Source organism: Sabethes cyaneus, chromosome 2 (genome assembly GCF_943734655.1).
Source record: "Sabethes cyaneus chromosome 2, idSabCyanKW18_F2, whole genome shotgun sequence".
Classification (NCBI taxonomy): domain Eukaryota; kingdom Metazoa; phylum Arthropoda; class Insecta; order Diptera; family Culicidae; genus Sabethes; species Sabethes cyaneus.
This window is the reverse complement of record NC_071354.1, coordinates 78,890,913-78,909,498: the sequence shown is the minus strand read 5'-3', so window position 1 is coordinate 78,909,498 and position 18,586 is coordinate 78,890,913. Positions and strand designations below refer to the sequence as shown.

General features: G+C 44.0%; 1 protein-coding gene across 3 annotated transcripts in view; it reads right to left on the bottom strand.

Moving 5' to 3' along the window:
* Window positions 1-18,586, bottom strand: part of LOC128738513 (solute carrier family 12 member 4) — a 427,692-nt gene that overhangs the window by 382,195 nt on the left and 26,911 nt on the right. For all 3 annotated transcript variants that reach the window (XM_053833713.1, XM_053833715.1, XM_053833714.1), the window contains exon 3: window positions 10,526-10,947. In XM_053833713.1, coding sequence (XP_053689688.1) covers window positions 10,526-10,628 — 103 coding nt within the window. In that variant the 5' untranslated portion in view covers window positions 10,629-10,947. The remainder of the gene's footprint in view (window positions 1-10,525; window positions 10,948-18,586) is intronic.

The following is an 18,586-nucleotide window of genomic DNA, read 5'->3' as shown; positions in this document are numbered from 1 at the left end:
TCAAAAACCTGAACACCTTTGGTTACACTACCGATGGTATTGAGTTACGCAGTGTGGACCTCGGCGTCTTGCTGGACACCAAACTGACGTTTAATCTACATCGTGAGTTGATTATCCCCAAAGCATCTCGACAGCTTGGATTCATCTTTAAAAATGGTCGGAACTTTAAGGATCCACACTGTCTTGAATCATTGTACTGCGCCCTAGTACGTCCACTTCTGGAGAATTGCAGTCTTGTTTGGTTTCCTAAGCAGCTAACATGGAATCTACGGATTCAACGTGTGCAACGGAGATTTATCCGACTAGCATTGCGAGAGAGAGAGAGAGAGAGAGAGAGAGAGAGAGAGAGAGAGAGAGAGAGAGAGAGAGAGAGAGAGAGAGAGAGAGAGAGAGAGAGAGAGAGATGCACAGATAGATAAGGGGCAGCAGGGACGCGAGTCCACAGGCTTAACGGAGTTTGGTTGGGATGTGGTGGGGTTCGACAGTGGGCTTTGTTGAACTTCTATAAAAATCCATTTAGATCCGTCGTAGCGAGTCGGTGTCGCTTAAAGCACCCTAGCTCTCTAACCTGAGTATGGAAGGGTAACGTTTTTCAGAAATGGTACTGGGCCAATAATAGCCCGGCTGCCTCCGTCCCGTTAAAACCCTGGCAGTACGTACCCTCCGGGTTCAAAACTCATCAGATGAACTATTCCTGACTTACGCCGATCTGGCTCTGAACACGGTCCCCATAAGGTACCGTGTTAATCCTCTGCTTGCAAAGACAACCAAAATCACAATCACAAAAGGCGACTATCTACAACGAGTGATGATAGCGGCCTGGAGGAGGAATCCAAGGGTGCCGTCGGTCCAGCAAGTGCTACAGCAGCACGATCAAGAGCCAGGCCGGCACAAGAGCCAGAAGATAAGAGGCAGCACCAACCGCAGCAGCATCCACAGCGGCAATGGCAACAGCAGAGCATGTGGTCGATGGTTCTAAATCTACCGAAGCTGGAGGAAGCGAAAAAGCTGGTCGAAGAGCTGCACGATTACGTTGGCAAAAGACATCACGTGTATTAAGACATTAGGTAGTCTAAGTCCCCCTAACAAAAAGAGACATTAGGTTAGTAATGGTTGGATAATACGTGAAACAGACCTCATAATGGTCTTTAGCCGCTTATCCAGTAACTCCTATTCCTACCTCCACGTTGTACCAGCCGAAGCAACCTTAGCGAAGATCGGGTAACCAACCACGGTGGAAACTAAGGTCGTATACCAACTGGGAAGGAGCCACAGTGTTGTTTCGACACTGTAAGATGGCAGTCCCATCACGAGACTTGATAGCGTTAGCCCTAGTACGCCCTAGTACCTATTTAAAAATAGAACACTAAAAAGAGATTAGAGAAAATTCTACTCGGAACATTCGGCATGAACAAAAACGACGAAATAAGGACATGCAATGGTTTGGTACCTAGAATTGCAGATCACTAAATTTCGTTGGTGGTGACAGGGTGCTGCTCGATCAGTTAGAACCCCGAAAGTTTGACATCGTGGCACTGCAGCAGACCTGTCGCAAAGGCGAGATTTTATGACAACCAATCTCCTAGCCATTCTAGAAACAAGAGCAGCAGCTGTTGCACAATAAACAAATTATTAATATCAAAATCGATGTGCAGTCGCATGATTCAGCAAATACTGTAGTATTGCAATTGCATGTACTAACCTATACGCTATACTTGTTGATCGTACTACCAATAACTTTTGCCACTGTACTATTAATTATAACCTTTTTACACCGTACTACTAGTTCTAAGTTAGAGTCAATAGGATCGTAGCACTGACCCCGCACTGTCCTGTATTCTAACAGCTGGTTGCGAAGTCGGTCGTATAAAAACAGAAGGTCAAATTTCGATAACGAAATTAGCACCCAGGCTTTGCTTTACTAGTTATAAGTTATAGCACTGTACTGTTCGTTACATAAATTTTAAATCGTACTGTAACTATAAGTTTTAACTGCTTTTAACGTGGAAAATAGCGAGAAAACTAATCTTCTTACAATCACTTATGAGCACATTTCAATCTGTGTTGATTTGTTTTGTTTATCTTTTCCTTCACTGACGTTTCAGCACGATGCGGACGCACGCTGGCGGCACGTCATGCGAACAAGAGTGGTATACGCAAGGTGCGTACTATCGCTGCAGTTGGATGTATTGGTGCGACGCAACGAAAGGTTGCAACACTATCTAAGCATATCCACGAGAGAGAATTTGGCCATGTAATGAGAGAGATGCCAATACCGAAAAGTATTTTGAAAACCGGTTTTTCGGTATTGATAAATGCAATACCGGTAAAACCGGTAAAAAACCGGTAAAAGTTTACTCTTTAAAACTATATTTAAAAACATATGATTTGAAGAAGATCCTTCCATAATCAACGATACTTAATTTCTGTCGCATAGTTAATTGACTAGTTCATTAAAAAATAATATTTAACAATGTGAAGAGAATTTACCGTGTCATCTTTTAAACGAGAACAAATTTCAATGAAAAACTTCCGGAGGCAGAGAATCTTCATTCGGTGTCCACAGAGATAGAAAGAACAATTCTGGCTTTAGTTTTCAGAAGGTCGCATAATCAACCCTTTTACATGCATTATGCGACCTTTTGAAAACTAAAGCCAGAATTCCTAGTGATAAATTAGAAATGTAGCGTAGGAAAACCCTTGTTCAAGAGCTTTTAATAAGCTGCTTAGATACTGACATTTATGATAAATTATAACTGATGGTTCAGTTGATTTGGTTCCTCTGCCTGCTCGGTTTCTGAGTTTATTCCATTGACTTTTAAAATAATAAAACCTAAAACGAATAAATTTAAATATACGAATTCTCTCCGAAATTTTACGAATACAGTAACTCGAACAGCAGTTGTGCGATACTTGAAAGGTGTTCCGAGAGTAGTTTTAGAGTTCGTAGTTCGTAGAGTTTGTAATTTTTCCGGTACAGCAATTCGACAGCAGCCAAGGCTGATTCTAGCACTGCGACAATTTCTTATTTCTTCATGAATTCCTCATCGCTTAAGTAAAGCGTATCCTTGTTTCTCAGCAACGAAAACAGTTCTCTTTAACGTCCCCATCGACACCAGTAACAGAAGAGCTCAACATGCAAGATGGCACGACCAGATCGATACTGATTTGCGACTTCTGAGACGACAGAAAAATTGGCGACGAGTAGCCCATGGGGTGGAACGAGTTGAATGGAGACGGTTGCTTAAAAAGCATGAGGCACTCCGGCTCTATCCTGACAGCGGTAGGGTATTTCAGGGTTTTCCTTTTGGAAGAACTACATAATTGAGTTACTATTTGTAGAACCTTCAATCATGAATTTAAGTTTCCCCGTGCTTTAAAAGTTTTACCAGCGATTTAGGCTTCTTGAGCTGTTATTTGATCATGCAAAAAAATACCGAAAATACCGGTTTTTGGTCTTGAAAAAACCGGTAATTCGGTATTGGAAAATAGCCCGGTAATACCGGTAAAACCGGTTTCGGTAAAACCGGTATAGCATCCTTAGTAATGACGAGCGCGGAATGGGTTGACCACGGTCCTGAAGAGGAAAAAGCACCATAAGGATGACGGAGATCGTGAGGAGCTGGATCAAATATTCCGGGCTAATGATACGCGATACGTAAGGGATAAACACCTAAACCTGACATGTGTAAGGACATGGGAGGTGATCTAATCACAAAGGAGCGCAAGAGGGACGACAGTTGGAAGCAGTTTTTCAATAAGTACCTTAATGGCGATATAGCAGAAGGAGACGCAACGGAAGTTAACCTAGGAGTGACTATAAACGACAAGAGTGTGCCGACGGAAAGAATCAAATTTTTACTCTCCAGCAAATCCTCCAGAAATGTCGAGAGTATAACGTGCCCACGCATCATATTTTCGTGGATTTCAGAACAGCATACGATACAGTTGAACGCGAACAGCTATGGTAGATAATGCACGGTTTTCCGGTCAAACTGACGGGGCTAATCAAAGCTACCCTGGAGCGAGTAAAGTGCTACGTGCGCGTTTCGCAAACACTCTCAAGTCCATTCGAATCGCGTAGAACGTTGCGGCAAGCGGATGGACTGTCACCTGTATGTGATTCAATATCGCTGTTGAAGGTGTGATCCGGCAAGCGAGCGAGCGATTTTTAGCAAAGGTAGCCAACTCCTAGCCTTAGCAGGCGACCTCTACATCATTACTAGAAACCTTGGGAAGGCGGAGGCAAACTACGGCAGACTAAAAACGGAGGCTAGGAGGATAGGGTTACAAATCAATGCGTCGAAAACCAAATATATGGTAGGAAGAGGCTCCAGGGAAAACAACGTTTGCCTCCCACCGACAATGACTATTGACGGTGATGAACTAGAAGTGCTTGATGAGTTCGTATATTTGGGATCTCTGGTCACCGTCGGTAATAATACGAGTAAGGAGATCCAACGACGCATTCAAACTGGAAATCGAGCCTACTTTTCCCTCGGCAAGACGCTTCGATCAAGGAGCATACTCCACCGATATACAAAACACTAATCAGACCACTCTCTACGGACTTGAGACAGTAACTTAGCTTACGAAAGACATACGTGCACTTGCCGTATTAGAACGAAAGGTATTGCGGACTATTTTTGGAGGACTACAAACGGAAAGCGGAGAGTGGCGGAGGCGTTTGAATCACGAACTACAGGCACTGCTTGTAGAGATTCCCAACGTACACCTGGCGAAAGTTGGGAGACTACGATGGGTCGACCACCCTACAGGCACCAGGAATAGAAGGGCCCAACGTGCTAGATGGCTCGTCCGGGTTGAAGCAGACTTGCGAATGTCAAGACGCGCATCGAATTGGCGACGAGTAGCCGAGGCAAGAGCCACCCCGGCTCTCAGCTGGTTAAGTAAGTTAGCATAAAGAGATTAAGTCGCTCGTTGTTTAAATCCAAGGAGTGTTTGGATTGGCCATCAGTGATTGGAAAACCTCGGTGCAGAGAACTAAAACAGATGAGAAGGAATTGTCGGCAACCAAGATGACCGTGGAGACAATGTCAAAAATGGCACCGGTAAAGCCCAGTTCACCGGTGGGGGGAATCAACAAGGTGAAAGGATATCCGGGCCCCTCTCCACGCCACAGAGGCCAAGACCTTTACCAGGAGATGCAAGACCAGACAGCTCCAAGAAACTCAACGCCAGGCACTGGAACACAGCTGACTAATGAAGAGGTCACCGAAGAAGACAGTCACGCTCCGCGGCAAGATGTCCGGCCTCCAAAAGGGCGGCGGCTGCTAAATCACAGTGCAGGTGACGCAAATAAGCCTGAATCACTGTGATACAACACAACAACTGAAGGAGTGATATAACTATCATCTCGGAGTCATATCGAATGGGATCCCGGAGTCATCCGGGAATGGGAGCTGGGCAGTTGCCAAGACGAAAATGGTAGCAATATGGACGGCAGGAAGATACCCTCTACAAGAAGTAGTCTATTCTGCAGAACAAGGCTTCGTGGTCGTTAAAATTAACGTTGTTTTCATCTGCAGTTGCACCGCGCCTCCACGATGAACAATAGAGCGGTTTAACCAGATGCTGTATCAGTTGACGGATGAGTTAGTCGATCGGAGACCAGTTGTTATCGTCGGCGGTTTTAACGTCTGGGCAGCTAAATGGAGATGCCACTTTGTAACAACCGTGCTAGTAGGGAAAGGGCGACCGGCTAGATTGCTGTAATCACCGCGGTTCTCCCAGATTTTGTTGCGTCGTCTTTCCCCAATAGCTCTAACCACAATCGATCTAAATGCTGCTGGTTGTGGGGCTTCGTAGCCGCAAGGTTATCGAGTCTGCTTTGACAAGCGAGTGGTCGTGGGTTCGAATCTTAGTAGAATCAAGTCATGCGTTGTCAAGTGACTTTAGCATGGGTTTATTCTCAGGCCCCTCATTTACCCTTTACCCTTTATGCGGAATCTTATATATTTACCCACTGAAGCCTCTTGACAGTGCAAAAGTCCCTTCTATAGGTAAGTGTACTGGTCAGAGGAACGAAGGAGTCCTCGCCAGGGATGACAATACTATAATATGGGATAGTGCTGGCAGCGAGGAGAAAGTGGGTAAAGTAGATCAAGCTTTGAAGGAAGAGTAAACCTCAATACAGCAATACACACAAGCACGCATAAAATTTATTAAGCATATCGCTCACTCAATAGCGATTATAGCAAAAAGAAATGCAGTGCAGATCATTCAACAAACACCCGGGCGATATTACCATAGGTCAATTATACTGGCCGCACTAATTAATGAGTCCACACATGGAAAAAAAAATGCTGATCACAGTAGTCTAGTCTCCTATAAAAATCCCCAAATAGCAGGAGAATTCGTAGGGCAGTATCAGGCGGGCTTTATGGGGGCCCGTGCTTCTACGGATCAAATTTTTTCTCAGCCAAATCCTCCAGAAAGGTCGAGAATACAACGTAGCTACGCATCATATTTTCGATGATTTTAGGGCAGAATATGATACAGTCGAGCGCAAACAGTTATGGCAGATAGTTTGTCCGGAAAACCGTGTTCGTGCACATTTTGCCACGTCTGTTCAAAGCTACTCTGGAGCGATTAATGTGGTATATGCGTGTTTCGGGGGCCGACTCGAGTACATTCGAATCAAGCAGAGGGTTGCGGCAAGGCGATGGACTGTCCTGTATGTCATTCAACATCTTTATTTAAAGTGCCATCGGCGAGCGGGCATCGAAACAAGAGGAACGTTCTTCGGCAAAAGTAGTCAACTCCTAACCTTCACAGACTTCAACATTATTACTGGAAACCTTGGGACGGCAAAAGCAATCTACGTCAGCCTGAAAATGGAAGCTAGGAGGATTGGCGTACAAATAAATTCGTCGAAAACCGAATAAATGGTAGCAAGAGGCTCCAGAGAAAATAACGTTCGCCTCTCGTGAACAATGACTATTGACGGCGATGAACTGAAAGTGGTTGATGTGTTCGTATATTTGCATCTCTGGTCACCGCCGACAATAATACGAGTGAGGAGATTCAGCGACGCATTTAGTTTCGCCGATATACAATAATAACACGGATCTGGAGGTTTTTGACATTGTTTCAAAACGATCCTTCCGAAACAAGAAACTGAAGCGTGGTTATAAAAAATTATCTCATCTCTAATAAATTTATAAGCATGGAAAATTTCACTAAAAATACTTGTTTTCGATACTATTGGTCTCAGAATGTGTAAAGGGTGTTCCATTTCCTTAATCGCTTTGATTTTAGCGGCAAAAGGAAAATCATTTATGCATTGAATGAATTTAAAAGCGGTACCGTACAAGTTGAATTGTAAATGAAATTTATTAACACACAGTTTAGTAACTATCGCATTGACGTGGAAACTTTATCTCCATATATTTCATTAAACTCGATTATTTGGTAACTAAATAATTGATTGATATTGTCAGAATTATCAGATTTCTTTCATTAGTAAGAAAACTAATTTCATCGTCGCAGTATTAGGTACTTTTATTTCCGTGGAGTATCAAAGCAATAATATTTTTTTCCCTTATAACATGAGAAAGAATAAAAGAATGAATCTTTAATTTCTATGAAAGTTAACTCAATTTTTTATAATTCTTTGTCTATCTTTTCACTTTAAACTGCAAACCGTCGGTTAAATTCATGTAAATCCACTCAAACACACGAGCTAGTTTGAATTCACCAACATTCATTAAAATTCAAGGTTCTCGAATCGAACCGGAATCCCTCGTCAGCAGCGGAAACCAACTTTCCGTAGAAAAGAAAAGGAAATTCAAAGAACCCGCTCTGCCTGTAGCACGTCCATCGGATAGTATGGTAACAAAATATTCGTCCTACCAGTTTAGGTAGATGCATATTTTGTGTTACCAGTCAAACCGACGCACAGTGGCGCCAGTCAGAACAAAACTGAGACAAAACTAATAAAATTGGTAAAGTAGCATGGAACATACATATTTTGTATATAACTGTGAACCAAATTGACTACTAAAACTTAAAGTTTTCAAATATTTAAAAAATCAATAATTAGGGTGTCTCTAAAATTATTTTCTAAGAAAAGTTTTATAACTACTTGAACTATTATATTTATTTTGTGTTTTTTTGCATTGGGATAATTAGGAGAAGTAGTAATGACCTTGTAACACTCAGCAATCCATAACGTTGAGCCACATTTAAAAATAAATTTCGAATTTTAAAAATAGCTCTTTCTCCAGCCAATAACCATGTTTATTCACTAAAATTTGAATATCAAAGTGTCATTTCTGCACTGCTGACCTGGTACTAACCTTTAGCTGCTAAATGCTCAAAGATTTATTTTAAAAATATCTGTAATAGTAGTGTTAGAAGTAATTACAAAGCGGGATTGCCTAAAAACACATGGTTCTATAAAATTCAATATTTTTAGTCTCTGCGCAAATCTGCGCAAAATGCGGATATGATTTTTGGAAAGTAGACTAAATTCTACATAAAATATGAAAAAATCACGGTTACCTTCCGTTCCCAAAAAAAGATGCTCAACTTTGAAAATTCGAAGTCACATGTGTGTTACTATTTTGAGATTTGTTACAAACATATTTTAGAGTGTACTTGATTTTCGTCAATCTGCAAAATAAGGTGCTAATCTATAACCATTTCAATACCAAATCGCGTTTTCTTTGTATCCAAATACTTAACAGGATACGATTAAAAACAGTTTTTCGAAACTTGTGTTAATTGAAAAATATGGGAAATTGTGACACAAACCTCAGATTCAAAAAATTCTCCAAAAAGCTGTATCATTCCCAGTGCTCTGAAATTTTGGAATATAGTTATTTAGTCTGTCTACTTTCATAGAAAAATAATAATTCATGAAAAACTTCAACTCCATTTTGGGTGTTTTGTCCCAATATTTTCCACTGTGCGACGACGAGTCAGAACAAAACTGCAATAAACCGCGCGCTGTTTTATAAGGTCATTTGGAGGCTTTAGCTGGAAATGTGGAACATTGCAATGTGCCATCAACTTCAAACTACAAAAACTAATATGTAGGTACTTTGGGCTGCTAGCAAACTGTTGATTGAGGAAATATTATTTACGAACAGCAAATAAATCACACACACGGCTGCAGGTAAGTTTAAAGTTTAGCGTGAATTGAGTACAGGTTTCATTTGTCAAGTGTACCTAACTGAATACGAAAATGATTGATTAAATGATTTCTGCCAGTAAAAATATGTTACTCAGAGTATAATACCGAATGGTATCCCCTAACTAGCAGATTGAGAGCAAACAATTAACAACGGATTGCTGAAAATTAAAGTTAGGTTTATACCATGGAGTATGTTTAAGACATTTCCTTCTCCGGAGCAACCAACATCTAATTGTTACAACGCATTTTAATTTATCAATTTAAGCATGATTCTAAAACCAGCGTTGAGGTCACTCGCTGAGTCAACTAAGAATTGAATTGTGACATTCATACACTTTAGTAGCTCCCGGTCTAACACCATTTCGGTGAGATTATTGTACATTCGCAACTCCACTGTGTTTCGCCATCAATCCGACAGATCCGACGTCTTTCTCAATTTCTACATGCGGGTCTGAGCGGCCGGCGTTAACTGTCCTTTCAAATCGCCGGACTGCGTATAGACATAAATAACATTAATTAAACAAAAGTGATAGCCATCACATGGCACAAGAGGAAACGAGCTCTCCAATTCATGATAATAAAATCACACTAAGCGGCGGGCGGCGAGCGGCTTAGGGTTTTGAATATAAACATTAGTTTGTCGGAATTCCCGGCAACAACGCCTGACGCAACGTTTTCATTCTTTAGCTTGGGGCGTGACTCTTGGTGCTTGGAGAACTATTGAGTTTAATTGGTTAATTGTGATAGCGGCTTTTTGTATCAAGTCAATCACTCTTTGAAGTGAGCCTGCTACCACGTCATGGCAAGCATTTTGACGAATAATTTCTCATGAACTACGTAGTAGATTATTGTTCCAAATTTTCTTGAAAGGAATTGTTTGGTCAATATTTCCTCAAGAAATGTGTCATTTTCTTAAGAACCACAACTACTTACATTACATAACGCTGTTCAAAGTAATTTACCTCAACTTACATTGACTTTTTCCAACTACGATAATGTTAACCCCAGTAATTGGTTTCTTTAAGATATGGAACAAATTTGTTCGCCTCTTTCCAATGCACCTACTTTCGTTCGTGTAGTAATATGTAAGCCTTATTACGAACCATAGGTCAGAGAACCGGCACCAGCTGAACGAAATGGTGTGGCAACACGCAGCCACCTTTCGCCACTGCACGTACCATTTGTGATCTATTTTAGATGCAAAACGCAACCATAAATCATATTCCTGTAAAGAGCCTTCCCTGATGTTTTTTTTTGTTTTCCTGCTGACCCACACGAAGGATTACTAATCGCTGTCATTAGCTTAAACGGAATTCTACTATAGGTATGTGTCCACGTTGCAGGGTAAGTATGCTTTAGACTCACCTTGCTTCTCGTTGGAGGATAGTAGTTTTCCAGTAACAGCCGCCTCCTCATCGCGCGCCGAAAGGGTGGTGTCCGATTTGGTCACCTTGAAGCGTTCCGGCATCTTGTCGGTAGTCTACGAAGACCGCTCCCGTAGCACAGAAGACACTCCTACACCGGGATACAGACGGCTCACGCACAGATGGGGTTGACGTTGATGTTTTTTTCCTACTTCCGAGTTCAAATTATGTTTACGGAGGTAAACATTAATTAATCTTCATTTAAACACTAACACTATTTGGAATATGGATATCGTGAGAAGCAGACAAAACAAAAACACTATAGCACTTTATTAATACATTTACTTCACTCTACGAACTAACGTGGTAGAAACTTTAATTTGCACTTATAGGAAATAGAAAACTGGAATCAAATCTATGCATCTGAAATGAGAAAAATACAAAAATATAATTAGTTCCAATCAGGATTTGATCGTAGAGTATTTTTCAAAATTACAAATAAGCGCACTCACGAATACACAAACATGCACATGGCATGGCAACTCCATTATACATTTTGACGTTACTGGTTAATCCACATTATAATGTTCTGGAACAAATCTTGGGTATGACGAGGCTCTAAAAAAAGCCCCAAAAACTCTATAGCAGTTCTGTGAAACAAGTGTACACCGCAATGTTGCAAATCAAGTGAGAAGTAATAGCATCGAACGCTTACATCACTGATGCAAGCGTATGATAAACAAACGCTGTGCTGTGTGCGTACTTTATGCTACTGACACACTTGCGAGCACACAGCCTCTTAGAGTCGTTCTGCGCAGACCGCTCACAAAACCAACAGCTCGTGAGCGTGAGTAGGATGTATGGCTGCAGATTTTGCCTCACTTCTTCTTTTCTTTTTCATTTTACGCCCTTAGTAATACACGCGGATGAGAGCGAGAGCCCTCGGGAGTGTTCGGTATCAACTGCTTGGGTGGCAATGACAAAGCTGGTCCTTGGCACACAACGTTCGAAAACGGCTTCTTACTTCTGGCAGCATACAGCCGGAGTGGCTTTTGCCGTATCAAAAAATTCCTCTCTACTGTACTCGGTCCTGAGCTGTTCGACGCTAATTCGTTAAGCGTCTCGACACACGCAAATCGGCTTCAACCTGGTCGAGCCTTCTAGCACGTTGGGGCCCTCTATTCCTGATGGCGGAGGGGTTCTTGAAAATAACAGATTTCGCTATACAGCCGTTTTGTATCCTTGCGACGTGGCCGGCCCAGCGTAGTCTCCCAACTTTCCCCAGGTGTACGATGGGAGTCGGCTGCTAGAGTCAGTAGGATCGTTGCACTAACCCCGTAATTGTCCTGTAACCCAATAATAGGCAGCAAAATCTGTCGATAAGAAACGGTCAAGTCTTGAAGACGTTTATAACCTAAGGCTTTGCTACGATGGGAATCCCTCCAAGTAGGCAGTAACTCGTGGTTCATACGCCTACGCCACGTCGTTATCCGTTATCCGTTTGTACTCCGTCAAAAGTTGTCTGCGGCACCTTTCAAATCGTTCAAATATACATCGTGCACGTTTGTCTCGAGTCCGCAGAGGACTACCGGGCTGATTAGCGTATGTTCCTTGATCGAAGCGCTTTGCGACGGAAGAATTAGGCTCGACTTCCAGCTTGAATGCGTCGTTAAATCTCCTTATTAGTATTATTGTCGACGGTAACCAGAGATATACGAACCGAATATACGGGCTCATCTACCACTTTCAGTTTATCGCCGTCAATAGTCGTTGTCCGTTGGTGGCGAACGTTGTTTTCCCTGGGGCCTCTTCCTACCATATATTTGGTTTACAATGCGTTGATCTGTAACCCAATCCTCCTAGCTTCCGTTTTTTTGTCTAGCGTAGATTGCTTCCGCCGTTTCAAGGTTTCTGGTAATGATGTCGAGGTCATCTGAGAAGGCCAGCAACCCCTTGCCGCAACGATCTGCGCGATATGAAAGGACTTAAGAGTGTCCTCGAACCACATACGTAGCGCATTACTCGCTCCAGGATAGCTATGAACAGCCGCGAAAGTTTGTCCAGAAAGCCATACTCGTGCAATATCTGTCATAGCAGTTCACGCTCGACTATATTGTATGCTGCCCTGATATCCACGGAAATATGATGCTTGGGAACGTTGTACTCTCGACATTTCTGGACAATTTGGCAAAGGTAAAAATTTGATCCATAATAGCACGGACATAAAGCCTATCTGGTACTGCCCCACAAATTCTCTTGCTATTGGGGATAGACGACGTAACAATATCTGGGAGAGCACCATGCGGCGTTAACCATCGTAAAACCGTGGTAACTGCTACAGTCTAGCCGATCTCCCTTTTTGTAGATGGGACAAACCACACATTCCATCTACACTCCCGCTCCGGTAGTTTTTCCTCCTCCGGAATCCTTGAAATTCTCCAGTGAAGTACCATTGCAAGCGGATTTTTGCTATTTTGTAGTGTTCTGCCGGAGTCGGTTCTTTCCGGTGTCTCTATTATTCTTCAGCTTACCAATTTCTCGCCGTATCTTCGAGATCAGGCGCCGGTACGCTGTTATCGTTTGCAGCTGCTCCTAGGTTAACTTTCGTTAACCTAGGTTCGTTTCGTCTTCTTCTGATATATCACCATTGAGACACCCATCAAAGAATTGCTTCCACTTGTCGACCCCCTGGTGCATGTTTTAACCAGGTTTCCCTCCTTGTCCCTTAGATCAGGCTTCGGTGTGTATTTCCTATGAGATTGGTTCGTCTTCTCATAAAACTGGCGCATCTCGTTAGACCAGAATAATTGTTCTAGCACTTCACGATCTCTATCTTTCTTCCGACGCTTTTTTTCCTCCTCACGATCGTGGGCAGCTCACTTCGCGCTCGTTGATACTAAGATTAATTTTCCCTTTCGACAATGCTTAGGTAGTTTTTCCAAGTTATTTTGTAACTCGCCATCGCTTGCGGGCATTCCCCGTCAAACCAATCATTTCATGTGCTCGAGGTTTCTTCACCTAGCACCGCGGTTGCAGCTCCATTGCTGGCAAGTGTATCCTGCTCGAGAGTCGAAGTACCTAGCTCCACAGAGGAAAATAGAGCTTCTTCTAGTAGGCGCGCGTAGTACTTGGTAACTCGCGGGTTGTCTAATTGCCGAATGTTTAACCGAGAAGGAGGAGGAGATGATCGAGAAAAAGCGGCTATTGATGAGAATATGGTTGATTCGGTTTAATGAGTGTTGGTCAGGTGATCCACAGGTAGCTTTGAGGATATATTTGCAGGGTACGAATGTGCTTCTGATCACCACACTTCGGGAGGCTGTAAAGTTGATGCACCGCAGATTGTCATCGTTCGCGTCGGTGTGCAGGCTTTGGGGCCCGATCACCGGTCTATACTCAGCCTCCCTGCCGATCTAGGTTTTCATATACCTGATGACGATCTTGATGCCCTCGTCGTCGGGTCTACTTTCGTGTGGTCTGTGCACATTTATGTTGATGTAGTTGCAACATACACATCCTCTTGTTGATCGCCTTCCAGTCCATCACTTACTTACTTAGGTAGCTTGCCGTCCTAAGACAAAGCCTGTTGAACAAACTTTCTCCATGTAACTCGGTTGAGGGCTACCGCTCTCCAATTTCTCGGACACCGAGTACTCTCCGCCAGATCTCGCTCCACCTGGTCTAACCATCTTGCTCGCTGTGCTCCTGGTCGTCTTGCTCCTACCGGATTTGAGGTGAACACCATCTTTGCAGGGTAGTTGCCCGGCATTCTTGCAACATGCCCTGCCTCGTATCCGTCCTGCTTTAGCCACCTTCTGGATACTGGGTTCACCATAAAATTGTGCGAGTTCATGGTTCATCCTCCGCCTCCATACTCCGTTCTCCTGTACGCCGCCCAAGATCGTTCTTAGCACTCGTCGCTCGAAAACTCCGAGCACTCGCAGGTCCTCCTCGAGCATTGTCCATGTTTCATGCCCGTAGAGAACAACCAGTCTAATAAGCGTCTTGTACGGGGTGCACTTTCTATGGGGTCTTAGTCTGCTCGACCGCAATTACTTATGAAGCCCATAGTAAGCACGACTTCCGCTGATAATACGCCTCCGAATCTCACGGCTGGTATCATTGTCCGCCGTTACCAGTGAGCCAAGGTAGACAAATTCATCGACTACCTCAAACTCATCGCCGTCGATCAATATACTACTGCCCAAGCGGTGTCGTTCGGCCTCGGTACCGCTGGCCAGCATGTACTTTGTTTTAGACGTATTTACCTTTAACCCAATCTTTTTTGCTTCGCGCTTTAGTCTGGTGTACTGTTCAGCCACCGCCACAGATGTTCTACCGATAATATCCATGTCATCGGCAAAGCAGACGAATTGACTAGATTTGTTGAAAATCGTGCCCCGGGTGTTGATATCCGCTCGGTTCATAACACCTTGTAGCGTTATGTTGAACAGCAGGCATGAAAGACCATCACCTTGACGAAGCCCTCTGTGTGATTCGAATGAACTTGACAATCCACCCGAAATACGAACTGTGTACCATCCATCGTAGATTTAAACAGTTTGATGAGCTTCCTGGGGAAGCTGTTCTCGTTCATGATTCTCGTTCCATTTCCATAGCTCTTTCCGGTCGATGGTATCATATGCGGCTTTGAAGTCAACGAATGCGTGGGAACTCTGTATTCACGGCCCTTTTGGAGGATTTGCCGCAGTGTAAATAGTTGATCCGTTGTAGACCGACCTTCGACGAAGCCGGCTTGATAAGTTTCCACAAATCTGTTCGCAATTGGTTATAGTCGGCGGAAAATAATTTGGGACAGCACTTTAGAGGCGGCATTGAGAACGGTGATCGCTCGGTAGTTCTCACAGTCCAACTTGTCGCCTTTTTTATAGATCGGGCATATAACCCCATCTTTCCACTCCTCAGGTAGCTGTTCCGTATCCCAAAATCAGTCACAATCAGAGCGACAATTAGTCGGTGTATACAAACGGCCAGCTTTTCTGGTTCCATTTTAATAAGCTCCGCTCCGATGCCATCTTTTCCAGCTGACTTGTTGTTCTTTAGCTCCATGCTGGCCTCCTTAACTTCGCCTATCGTTGAGGCTGGCACCTCTTCCCCGTTTGTTGCACCGTCGAAATCGCTTTCCCTGCCGCCATGGTTCTCCGCCTGGGCGCCATTCAGGTGTTCGTCGAAGTGCTGCTTCCACCTATCGGTCACCTCACGTTCGTCCGTCAGAATACTGCCAGTCTTGTCCCAACACATTTCAGCTCGCGGCACAAACCCTTGGCGGGATCCGTTCAGTTTCTGGTAGAACTTTCGCGTTTCCTGAGAACGATGCAGCCGCTCCAACTCTGCATATTCCTGCTCTTCCAGGTAGCGCTTTTCCTCCCGAAAGATTTGGTTTCGCTTCATCTTCTTCTGTTTGTCTCTTTCCACGTTCTTACGTGTGGCACTGCGCATTTCGGCCGCCCGCGCAGCGTTCTCCTCATCCATTACCCTCTTACATTCATCGTCGAACCAATCGTTCCGCTGATTCCGGGCCACATGCCCGATGGAGCTCTCCGCTACAGTGCTGATGGCTGTATTGATAGTGTTCCAACAGTTCTCGAGAGGGGCTTCGTCCAGCTCGTCCTCTTCCGGCAGCGCAGCTTCGAGTGAATGCGCATAGTTTGCGGCGACGTCTGGTTGCTTCAGCCGCGCGAGACCTAACCGAGGCTGGTGTCGGTACCATCACTAGGTAGTGGTCCGAGTCAACGTTAGCGCTTCGATAGGATCTGACCTCGATAATGTCTGAGAAGTGCCGACTGTCGATCAAAACGTGGTCGATCTGTGATTCTGTCTGGAAAAAGGTACTACGTATGGCGATGTTCTTGGAGGCGGCAAAGTCGATAAGTCTTAGGCCCATTTCATTGGTCCGCTGGTGTGTACTGAACCTTCCAATCACCGGTTTGTATTCATCCTCCTGGCCGACCTGCGCAATGAATCCCCGATGACGATCTTGATATCATGTTTTGGGCAGTGATCGTATTCACTCTTCAACTGCGCGTAGAATTAATCCTTGTCGTCATCGGTACTTCTGAGGTGAGAGCTGTGCACGTTGATGATGCTTATATTGAAGAATCGGCCCTTGATTCTCAACCTGCACATTCGAGGATTGATTGGCCACCACCCAATCACCCGTTTCTGCATCTCGCCCGTCACTATGCAAGCTGTACCCAGCTCGTATGTGTTGCCGCAGCTCTGGTAGATGGTATGTCCATCTCTGAATGTACGTACCGTTGAGCTCTTCCAGCACACCTCCTGCAGCGCTACGACGTCGAACTTGCGGCTCTTCAATACGTCGGAGAGCACTCGAGTGCTACCTTGGAAGTTAAGAGCTCGGCAGTTCCACGTCCCGAGTTTCCAATCCATAGTCCTTTTTCGTCACGTGGGTCTATTCCGATTGTTCCAGTAAGAATTTCATTGTTCTTCGTTCCGTGCTTTAGTATTGTTTGTGGCGATTTGCAAAATCTGCTACACCAACCCTGTTCGCCGGAGGGCCAACGAAGCTCGAAAGAGCCCTCCTTTCCTATCACCATACGACCTTGGCTTCCACCGGGGTTGGTTACCCGATCTCCACCAAACTTGCTCGTATCCGGGTTGGTACCATGAGGAGGTAGGAATAGGAGTTGCTGAATAAAAGGTTATGAACCACTATAGGGCTATTTTATGCCTACACGTGCACATGGCACCGACGGTACGCATTATTCAGCCGTTTACCAACCTTCCACTCCATCAAGTGATCCTGTATTCTGCTCTTCACTCGTCACCGCTCTTCTCCGCTACCGCTACCGCAAGCATTGTTCACTTTTCGAGCCTATAGAGGACTGTCAGTCTTATTAGCGTTTTATTTATGATACATTAAGTATGGCGGTGAAGGTTACCGCATCTGAGCATCTTGTGGAGTCCATAATTTATCAGCCGGTGCAGTCAGGTGCCCAACATATCCGGGCCAATCTTGATGGACGCCGTTGCAAATGAAACCCATCTTTGCCAGCTGCCTTGTTGTCCTTGAGCCACTTGATGGCATCAGTCACTTCACCTATTGTGAGAGTCGGCACAGTTTCATCATTTGCTGCATTGATGTAGATTTCCCCGTCAGTCTTGGTATTCTGCTGCTGCACAAATCAGGTGCTTATTGCAGTGCTGCTACCACCTTTCAATCACCTCACTCAAGTTTATCCTTCAAGATTCCTTCATCATTATCCCGATATAATCCGGTTTGCGGATCTTTATGGGATACGTTGAATTTATTGCAAAATTTACATGCTTCCTGAGAAGAGTACAGCTGTTCCATTTTTTCGCCCTCTTACTCGCTTGTTATTTCCCAAAAACTAAGTTTGCTGTCCCCGTTTCTATCTGTATCGCTTGAGGTTTTGATGGGTCCCCTCCTACAGCATCGACGTCTACGCTAGATTCATTTTCTCTAATATCGTCTGGCATCGCTCGTCGAACCAGTCGTTATGATGCGTCCCCAGCTTTGGCAGCCTTGACAATATAGTAGGAGTGCTCGAGTTGAGCTTCAATTGGCTATCCCTCACCCGGTAGCGCTGCCTCAAGACCTTGCGTAAAATCAGTAGCGACTTCGGATAGCTTGAGTTGTTCCAGATTGCACCGCGGTAGACGGCGGTACCGACTGTTGTTCTTTGGCGCACCATCAAAAGGTCGTGGTCAGATTCAATGTTTATCTAATTTTCCGCTCTTTCCGATTCACGTTTTGTCTTGTCCTGGAGACACTGTTAACACCTTTGTTTCATTACCTTCGTCTACCGTTCCCTCGTCTATTGTTAAAACTACCGTTATAAAAAAAATTAATTATTGCCAGACCGTATGATATTGACTAAACAAACAGCAAACGGCAAAAACATAAGGTTTGACTTTTTATGATTGCATAACATGTGCTCAAGGCAAAAACGAAGGAAAACATCTGTATAAAACACAAAAGAAGTTCTGTTAGACGTTCCTACATTCATATCAGAAGGTTTAGATTTATAGTACTCAATCAATTTTTAAGACTTGGTGA